The sequence below is a fragment of the Macadamia integrifolia genome, unplaced genomic scaffold, assembly GCF_013358625.1.
Source record: "Macadamia integrifolia cultivar HAES 741 unplaced genomic scaffold, SCU_Mint_v3 scaffold1929, whole genome shotgun sequence".
Taxonomy (NCBI): domain Eukaryota; kingdom Viridiplantae; phylum Streptophyta; class Magnoliopsida; order Proteales; family Proteaceae; genus Macadamia; species Macadamia integrifolia.
In genome coordinates, this window is record NW_024868422.1 from 100,406 (window position 1) to 110,796 (window position 10,391).

General features: G+C 41.6%; 2 protein-coding genes across 2 annotated transcripts; both read left to right on the plus strand.

Annotated features, from left to right (window-relative positions):
- Positions 1-306: 306 nt before the first annotated feature.
- Positions 307-1,503, plus strand: LOC122065224. The gene is made up of 2 exons (XM_042629036.1): positions 307-850; positions 1,079-1,503. The coding sequence occupies exons 1-2, from the start codon at positions 307-309 to the stop codon at positions 1,501-1,503; spliced, it is 969 nt and encodes a 322-aa protein (XP_042484970.1).
- A 1,762-nt stretch (positions 1,504-3,265) lies between these two features.
- Positions 3,266-3,964, plus strand: LOC122065225 (secreted RxLR effector protein 161-like). The gene has a single exon (XM_042629037.1). It carries the CDS (start codon positions 3,266-3,268, stop codon positions 3,962-3,964), a length of 699 nt encoding a protein of 232 aa, XP_042484971.1.
- The last annotated feature ends 6,427 nt before the right edge of the window (positions 3,965-10,391 follow it).

Genomic DNA, 10,391 nt, shown 5'->3' on the forward strand with positions numbered 1-10,391 from the left:
TCTGAGGATGAAGATGCTCAAGAAAGCAAGTTCAAGAAAGGAAAGAAAAATTTTATTCCTAGAAAAAGAAACTTTAAGAAGAAAAGCCTAATATCAAAGAAGTGCAAGTCTTCTTCAGAAGAGTCATTAGAGGACTATAATGAGTCAGATGATGAGTCATCTGAGACACTATTTATGGCACTTGGTGAGAGAGTGCAACACCAGACTACTGAAGAGTCTGAGGAAGAGGAAGAATAAGAAGCTCAGTATGACTTAATAGCAAATTTGCATTCTGCTTTAACTGATCTCAAGGAAGAGAGGAAGAAAATGAAAGCACTAGAGATTAAGCTTGTTGAAAAGGAGAACCAGATTAGTCAGTTCAATAATACAGTTGAAGATATGGCTAAGATCAATGATGAACTGAGTATCAATCTATCATCCAAGGCAGAAGAGTGCACTACCCTTGAAGATAAATTGGAGATATTGAAGACTGAATTGGAAGAGAAACAGAAGATGAATTTACAAGAAGAAACTACACCATCTCCTTTAATTACTATCTTAAAATCCAAGGGAAAAGAAATTATGATTCAATCAGTTGAAGCAGATATTCCATCATCAAGCAAAGGAAATGAAAAAGTGTTGGATAAGATTTTAAGTTTTCAAAGACCTCTACATATGAAGACTGGCCTTGGATATGTGACACAAGGATCGTCTGAAATAATGAAGAAAACTAAAGGCAAAGGAACTGCAGAAAATCCAATCAGGTTTGTCAGGGAGAAACAGAGTGGCACACAGATGTTTGACAATGATGAATTTACTTCAGTTGACTATCAAAGACACAGAGGTTCTTGGCAAAGACAAAGCTTCAAAGGTTAGTGTTATGGGTGTAACTATTATGGACACAAGGTGGTAGATTGCAAAAGATAGACCAAGCCTATAGTATTTACTAGCAAGAATAGGTTTGCTCCATTGGCAGAGAAGAGTGTAGAGTGTTATAGGTGTCACAAGATGGGACACATTGCCAAAAATTGCAAGACCATACTTTCCTACCAGAGGCAGGAAAAATGAAGGCAAAATGACAATTCTTCATGGAAACAAGGTCAGAGACAAAGAGAACTTATTACTGTGGTAAATAAAGCAGTATGGGTTGAGAAGAAAAGGAAAGCAGGAAGTAAGTCATTAATTGTTCAAACAGCCTTTAAAGCTCATAGCAAGCCGTCACCGTGGATTCTTGATAGTGGATGCTCCACTCACATGACAGGTGATAAGGGAAAGTTTATGAGTCTAGATTCAACTGAGGGTGGATCTGTCAAGTTTGGAAACAATGATGGTGCAAAGATAGAAGGCAGAGGCATAGTTAAGTTGGACAGAGGAAAGATCAAGTCAAACAATGTCCTATATGTTAGCGGTCTGATACACAACTTACTCAGTGTGAGTCAAATTTGTGACAATGGTAATGAGGTTTTGTTCACCAAAGAAGGTTGCGTGATCAAGAAAATCAAAAATGGAAAGATTGTGGCATAAGGGACAAGAACTACAGGCAACTTATACACTCTGTTAGAAACAAATGAAGATAGATGCATGATGGAGCAGGAAGATGAATGTTTGCTATGGCATAGAAGGATTGGGCATATCAGCTTCAAGAACTTAGCTAAATTGAGCAAAAAGAAGGCAGTCAGAGATCTTCCAAAGATCAAGTCTCTAACAAATCATATTTGTGCACCATGTCAAAAGGGAAAGCAGACTAGGGCCACATACAAGTCAAAGGAGCATTATTTAAGTAAACTATTGGACTTGATTCATACAGATCTTTGTGGACCCATGAAAACAGAGGTAATTGGTGGAGAGAGGTACTTTATCCTATTCATAGACGAGTACTCCAGGATGACTTGTGTTATGTTCCTTAAAGACAAGACTGAAGCCTTAGATTGTTTCAAGACCTTCAAGAAGAGGGTAGAGAATGAAACTGGTAGGACAATTAAGTGCCTAAGATCTGATCAAGGGAAGGAGTTTACTTGGAATTTATTTTTTAACTTCTGTCATGAGCATGGGATTAGGATTCAACATTCTGCAGCCCATAACCCCCAACAAAATGGGGTTGTAGAAAGAAAGAATAGAACTGTTCAAGAGATGGCAAGGACAATTTTGATTGAAAAAAATGTTGCTAGGAGGTTTTGGAGAGAAACAATATATTCTGCAGTGCACATCCAGAATAGTTATTTCTTTAGACCAAATGAATCCAAGACACCATACGAGCTATGGTATGGAAGGAGAGCCACTGTTAAATATCTTAGGGTATTTGGTTCCAAATGCTTCATCAAAAGGAAGGAAGATAGCCTTGGAAAATTTGATGACAGAGCAGATGAGGGGATTTTCTTGGCGTATTCTTCAAAGAGTAAGGCCTACAGATGCTATAATAAAAGATTGGGCAAAGTGGTAGAGAGTTCAGATGTAAGAATTGATGAACATGTGCCCCATTCTAAACAGATAGAACCAGCAGAGCAGACTCTTGAGGACTTTTACGATGATGCAACTGTAGATGATGAAGTTGTAGAATTTCAAAATCATATTGATGATGAGGATACAGATGTTCATGAGACTAACACAGTGACAGAGAGAGATGGAGGACCCAGTTTTGAAAAGTGGCAAAAAGTGCATCCCCCACATCAAGTCATTGGAGATCCTAAAGCAGGAATGCCGACAAGAAAGATGAAATCTGCTACATATTCACTTTCTCAGATTGAACCCAAGTCTATTGGGGAAGCAACTAAAGATGAGAATTGGGTGAAGGCAATGAATGAAGAGTTAGATCAAATAGAGAAGAACAACACTTGGGAGGTAGTTCCTAGTCCAGCTGATAAAAACATCATTGGAACCAAGTGGGTTTTCATAAATAAGTTGAATGAAGATGGTCAAGTGGTTAGAAACAAAGCCAGACTAGTGTGCAAAGGCTACGCTCAGGTTGAAGGGATAGACTTTGATGAGACATTTGCACCAGTAGTAAGGTTGGAATTTATACGGATGTTCTTAGCATTGGCTGTTTATAAAAGCTTTAAGGTTTATCAAATGGATGTCAAGTCTGCATTCTTAAATGGCAATCTTGATGAAGAAGTGTACATTGAACAACAGAATGGTTTTCAAATTGGAGATGATCCAAATATGGTCTGCAGATTAAAAAAAGCTCTATGGCTTGAAACAAGCTCCAAGGGCTTGGTAGTCAAAACTAGACAGTTACTTACATTAGTTGGGACTTCAGAAGGGCATTGTTGATAGTAACCTATATGTTATGATAGAGAACAAAAGTCAACTGGTAGTGGTGGTCTATGTAGATGATATCATCTTTGGCGGACATAATGACGAGGTTTGTAGACAATTTGCAGAGCGGATGACAACAAAGTTCAAGATGTCTATGCTGGGGGAGTTATCATACTTTTTAGGTTTGCAAGTGAATCAACAACAGAATGGTGTCTTCATATCTCAAGCAAATTACATCAAGGAGATGTTGAAGAAATTTATGATGGAGGATAGCAAACCAATAAGTACTCCCATGGTAGTAGGTTGCAAGTTTAGTTCGAGTGATGAGTCCAGTTCTGTAGATCAGACTCTCTACAGGACAACGATTGGAAGCTTGTTATACTTGACAGCATCAAGACCTGATATCCTACAAGCAGTGTGTTTGGTTGCTCAATTTCAAGGTAGTCCGAAAGAGACTCATCTAGTGGCACTCAAAAAGATTTTCAGATATCTTAGAGGTACGATGGAGTATAGTTTATGGTACCCTAAGATTGAAAGTTTCACACTCATAGCATTCTCAGATGCGGATTGGGCTGGCAGAGTGGATGATAGGAAGAGCACTAGTGGTGGTACGTTCTTTTCGGGACAGAGTCTAGTGGCATGGCATAGTAAGAAACAAGAATCTATTTCTTTATCTATAGCAGAGGCTGAATACATTGCCACTACAGCGAGTTGTACACAAGTGATCTAGATAAAAAGACAAATAGCGGACTTTGGGATTCACAATGATAAGCCAGTGTCTATTAAATGTGATAATTTGAGTGCTATTAATATTTCTAAGAATCCAGTGCAGCATTCAAGGACAAAGCATATTGACATTTGATATCACTTTCTCAAGGAGAAAGTCAACACCAACGAGGTGAGATTGGATTTTGTTCCTACAACTGAACAAGTGGCAGATATTTTCACAAAAGCACTTCCCAAGGAAAATTTTGAGACCCTTAGAGCCAAACATAGAGTTGTCACTCCACGAGCACAATAGATGGTATGTGTCCAGGGGGAGTAAGTGCGCAAGCATAGAGACATCAAATCCCTATAGGATAGGAAGATGCGGCAGGCACTCCTATAGGTGAGTCTATGCAGGGGGAAATGTATGTAGGGGGAGCATAGTCACCCTTTGCATTTGTTGTCAAAGGGGGAGAGAAATGAATCAAAATGACATCTAAAGAGCGTTGCCAACAATTCCAAAGGGGGAGATTGTTTGGAAATCGGATCAATTGTTGTCATTGTTGGCAATCGTATGGTGATGGAGTCTATATTGAAGGGAACGCAATCAATTCCTTGGTCTAATTCAATTTAATTAGATTGTTCAATTTCATTAGTCTAATTCAATTTAATTAGATTGGTTCAATTTTAAAATGGAACCCATTGGATTGGTTCAATTTCAAAGTGAAATCAAATATGAGATGGACAACAACCTAGTTGAAGATGACGATGAGATCAGCAAGGACTCTTCATTCATACGTGTGCATCAACTAAAGTTTACTCTATTAAGGAGTCTAATGCATTTAATGGTGGGACCAGCTCAACATGTTTTTAAGTTAAAATAGAAATCCTACTCTGACATGGGTTTCTCCTGTGAGTGAACAATTACTGCCCAAGAAAAATTAAAGGGTCACTATGACTCCTGTAAGATATGGACAGCAACTACCATCCAAAAGAAAGAAAAAATTAAAAAGAAGGTGGGACCCTCCTATACAACAGAATAACTATTTTTCTCAAAGATAGATGGACAACTTAGTTCGGAAGTTCGGAGATTTCTGCGCATGAAGTAGAATGGATAGCAAGTATATGGACAGCAGGGCATTGTATTCAAGTGTTTTCTAGGCTTGAGTCCAAGATTGAATAGAAGTGCAACTGCTTTTAAAATTGAATTATGATATAACTCGTTTCCTTTTTCGTGCGACTTTATGGAATCAAGAGAAGAGCCTGATAAGAAGAGACCGAGAATGAGAGTGAGTTTTGTAGCTTTTCTTTAAAGTTCTATGCTGCAGATTCGTTAATCTACTATTGAAGGCAGCAAAGAAAAAAAAAAAAAAGGGAAAAGAGAAGTGAGAAATAGTGAGAGCTGTCTATAGATGAAAAGAAGCATGGCAGATTGAGCGCGTGAGATATAGCACACTTTGAAGGAAAAAATGGGAGTATTGTTGCTGCTATGTTGATGGTTTAAGTGTGTTCTTCTTCTATACATCAAGTAAGAAATCATCAATTGGATTACATAGGCTAAGGTAATCCATATCTGAAATCCCTATTTTATATTCTAGAGTCCGTTGATTGTTGAGAAACTCTAGATCAATGATGTATTGGGTTGGGATTTTATTGATTTAAAATTGTGAACCTAGAAAGTTGGGGCTTGTCTAAGGTGTGGGGTTGTTGCCCTTGTCTGAGTTGCATCTCAGATTGAAGCAGGGATAGGTTCTTGGACCGTTGTAGCGGTTGAAAAAGTTGAGTATTGGGGAAATACGAAACCCTATATGGGTATTCCTCTGTGGAGTAGACACTCTGGCTGAACTACGTATATCTGGTGTTATTGTCTCGCATTTATTTTTCTACATATATTTGAAGTGCATGTTGTGCAGAGTGGTGGGACATTATCTGGTAGACCCAGCAACATTATGGTGTGAGGTGGACGTGTCATTGTTTGCGTGATTGGTAATTACGGGATTGCCCTAGCCAATCTAGAAATGTTTAGTGGAAGCTTTTGTTGGGTTGCAAATAAGGAAATTTTTGGAACCACTGATTCACCCCCCTCTCAATGTCAACCTGGGAACATCAAAAAGTATCACATGCTCTGGCCATACAAGGAGGGGACCACGCTTTAGCTGCCATTATCTTACAATCTGGGAGAGTAAACCACATGTTTTCAAAGTGAAATGGTCGAGCTCCCGTTGACTTTCCTCCCTCTGTATCGACAACAATTGCCTTGGCAAAGGTAAATCTCCAAGAGAGATTGGAAAGGGCATGGTCAAGCTGAATTCTGATGTTAGAGGACCCCCTTCTCTGGTTATTCCAAGTGAATGCTGGCCCATGAGAGCCAATATCAAGAAGCCTACAAGCATCAATGAAATCTCTAAATTGCAACATGTCCCTTCTGCCCCTAGAAGAGCCCCCTATCTTTTCGTGCCAGGATAAAAAGGAATTGAAATCGCCCAAGCATAGCCAATTCTCATACGGTTTGAACACAAACCCAAAATTTTATTCCGTACAATATGCCTACAAGATTTAACAGGATGGCCATACACACATGTAACAAAAAAAAGGGCGGTTAAGTGTGGGTTACCTTTGCATCAATGAAATACTGGTCTTTATTAAGAATCTCCACCACAGAATTGGCATCCCAAAATTGAGTCAGACCACCTCCCGTGTTGATCGGTGGCATCGAGAAGTATGATGGTAACTTAATGCGCCAGGCAATATGATTAATCTTCTTCGCGTTGCAGCGAGTCTCCATAAGGCATATTAAATTTGGGCATGTAGACTAGGAAAAATACTGGAGAGAACGAACTATTAGGGGCTTTCCCAAACCCTGACAGTTCCATGAAATGATTCTCATAACTCCGGGTGGTGCTGATTTCCCCTAGCTACTAAGGGGCCATCCATTAAAAAATCTTGAGCTGATGGAGACTCTAACATGATGAAAGCAGCTGCCTCTGACTGTGTTTGCTTCACTGTTTTGGCCCGAGACTTGAAGATCCTCAGTTCTGTGGGTCTCAGATTGGGTGCATGGCCAGGAGCATGTTCTCCCCCTTGTGTCATCTTCTTTTTTCTTGAAACATGGTGAGAAAGTGCTGGAGAAATGGCCATCGAAATATATAGATCCTGTAGGTGTGGCTGTTGGTTAATAGTAGGGGAAGGGAGGTTCTCAGCTAGAGGTAGGGGTGTCAATCGGTCGGGCCGATTCGGTTTCGGTCTGGCTTAATTGAGCTTGAAGACTTTCAAAGGTTGCACTGTGTCCGCCCATTTAAGTAATCGGGCTTAGTTATTGAGGGCATGGTACACTTTATATTCGGTCAGTCGGCCTCGAGCTATAATCGGGCTACCTTAATCGGGCTTTAGTCGAGCCTTAACCAGGCTACGGACATGTTTAATGTTAAACGGGCTTTAACCAATTTTTAAACGGGCCCTCTTCAAAATGTGCTCTTATATTCCAGCCCACTCATGCAAGCAAAAAAAAAAAAATGACAATAAATCAACAAATGATACCAAATATAACCATTATTTAAAATGTGAACATGTCTTTATTTTTTAGTTTTTACTCTTTAATTTGGCGGGTAAAATAGGTATTCTACAATCATTAAAGGGTCGGGTCAGGCCGGTGCATAATAGGCTGATCTCGGTTGGGTGTTATTCCGTCGGTCTCGGTCGGGTGCCCGACTGTCCAGGTAGCAAAACCGAGACCGACCATTTGTAAACGGGCCGGGCTCAAGCTCGACACGTTTAATAAATGGTCTGGGCCGGGCCGGTCTATAAACGGTCAGTTTTGATCGATTTAGTCAGGTCGGGCCATGAATTGACACCGCTAGCTAGATGGTTAATGCGGGGGCGGGGGGGTGCAACGGTAAAGGAGGTGTATTGTGGGGGGTGCAACGGTAAAGGAGGTGTATTGTCGGGACTCAGAATTGAGTTGGAGGAGGCGGTATTAGGAGTTAGGACTTGGTTCAGGGAGAGTAGCACGTGAGTAGAGGTGCTGGGTTTTGGGGCTGGGTTATGGAGGTTTTGTGGTTCGCCATCAGATGGCGGGTCGAGACAGTAACTGGGTCCATATTAGGGTTGGAATGTGGATACCCGAGAATAGTGGAAGAGTGGAAGGATATTTAGATAAGAGGTGTGGCTGATCAGGATAATTCTACAGGTGGGCTTGGAGGGTAGTGAGGATTTGATGAGAAGGATCCTCGGCAATGATGTGGGCGGCAGGATAGGTGAAACAAGGATGAGGTGGCAGAGAGTGTTTCTCTAATCATTGAACCGTTATGGGAAAAGACAAAGCAAGGATATGTAGGGGCGGTGGCGTACGAGTGAGGGATATGGTGACCGAGAGACTGAGACGGTGACAGTGGATTAACATATTGGGTGTTGCCACGTGGATGGGTTGGTGGCACGCGTGTACGGTCCTGTTGATGGCTGGGGGTATAGGCTTCTTCTCTGGCTTCGGGGTTGTTACGACGGAACTGCATGAAGTGCGGTACAGTCTGGCCCTGGGGAGTAGAGCGGGAGGGGGCTCTGATAATCCGAGCGACTTCCACAAGGCAGGGTTCAGGGGTGGGATTCCAAAGAAAACTGCCAAACAAAGATTGCGGAGCTTCAGGGCAAACCTCCGACGAGTCACAGTCATGGGATCGCTTATGTCTCTCATGTTCCAGGAACCAAGCTTTGCATCTTCTTTCCTCATGTCTGATGTGGCCACAGAAGCAACAGTATATGGGCAATCGCTCATATTTGACTTCAATAGGGATTTGGACACCATTCCTGTGATTAATCTGCAACCGAGGTTTTAGAGGTTTATTGAGGTCCAGAGAGATGCGGCAGCGCAGGAATGGAAGAGGCATTGCGATGCGGGAGCCATGGATGATCGTAACACAATTGGTAGCCCCGATCTTCGATCCCAATTGAAATCCCAAATAAGGGTGGAATGAGCTCCGTAGGAATGCCATGTAGTTGGGTCCAGAAGTCAGAAAATTGGAATGTCGAATCCCCTATGGGATTCCACCACTCTTAGTAGGTTCCCAGACACCGACCATGGGCCGCCTTCTAGGACATTCGTAATATCCAAAGGGTGACTGAAGTGGAAGATGAATCTATGAGACGCCACTGGCGTAATATGGACTTCACCAAGGAGATGCCACGCTGAGACGAGGGCATCGTTCACCGCTTCCTGACGGAAAGGCTTTCCATCCAAGATCTTTCTAACAAGGGTCAAGTTGGCTTGTGAATCCAGCAGGTCTTCAGTCTCTTTATCTAGGTTTAGCTCAAAGTCCGCCTCGTCTGGAGGTTCCGGCCGCGGGGGCTCAGTTCGGCTGTGAATAGGGGAGAGAGCCCGAGAGGACTCACCGGACATCTTAATCTCCCCAGGGGGGGAAACAGCTAGTTCAGGCAAAAGAAAAGGGAGAAACATGCACTACGGCGGATTCATCCATCCAAAAAACACTATACTGCCTCTCTCTTCTTAAACAATTGGGGGTTTGATGCACCCTTCTTTAGATATACAATAATTAGAACTTCTACATCATGAATCCGCATGGCACACCTCTGCAAGTCACCCTTAGATACTCCATGGATAAATTCTAATATCAAATATGCTCTATTTGAATTGTATAAATTGTTTACTTATATGAACTATTGTTATTGATGATTGTGTATGAGTGGGATCCAGTATGGCCAAGGGGAATTTTGGTACTATGATCGCCGCATTGATGATTGTATCTTGTATCATGTGTGCATTAGAATTAAGTTTAGATATGAGTAAGTGGCGTAACCGATAGTAATTCCGATATAGTGTATCACATACTAATTGTATGTATGCTAGAGTTAGGCTTGGACATAGAATATGGTGTGGCCAATGGTGATTCTGACACCGTATGTCCATGCTACCTGAATCATTATGAAAATCATTTATATTATTATGGTTAGGATGCAACCACCCTATGCTACGATCCCTTGCCAACAGGGGGTGAGGTGTTGGATAACCCACTGTAGTAGGTTTGATGAGTTTTTTTGGATGCCACTTCCGCTATACAATGTGACTATTGCCAGTGGTAGAAACTAGCCTAGCATGGTTGATGGTAATTTCAGTGTTGTGGCTGTCAGGATATCAGGGGTTTACTACATGACTGATGGTGCATTCTGGGACCAACAGGCTCCTATCTGTGACTAGGGTTTGTATGTTACGTAGTTAATAATAAAATGAATTGCATCATCTTGCATCATGGCTTATATGTGTCTGCTTATATGAACCCCATCCCTCACTGAGCTAGTCAGATCTCACACCATGTGCATGTTGCTTTTAGATGATGATGCATGTATGGTGGTACAAATGGGTAGCGATACGTCCTCTTCCATGGCTGAGTATGTTCGGGATTGGTCGATGCAAGAACTGAAGGAGCATGACAGGGATTGTGTCT

Bases quoted from the DNA above. Each gene is read 5' to 3' on its own strand.
- LOC122065224 (XM_042629036.1), top strand. From the start codon at position 307: ATGAAAGCACTAGAGATTAAGCTTGTTGAAAAGGAGAACCAGATTAGT. The intron at 851-1,078 runs GTTAGTGTTATG...CATGGAAACAAG, and splicing joins GCAAAGACAAAGCTTCAAAG to GTCAGAGACAAAGAGAACTT.
- LOC122065225 (XM_042629037.1), top strand. From the start codon at position 3,266: ATGATAGAGAACAAAAGTCAACTGGTAGTGGTGGTCTATGTAGATGAT.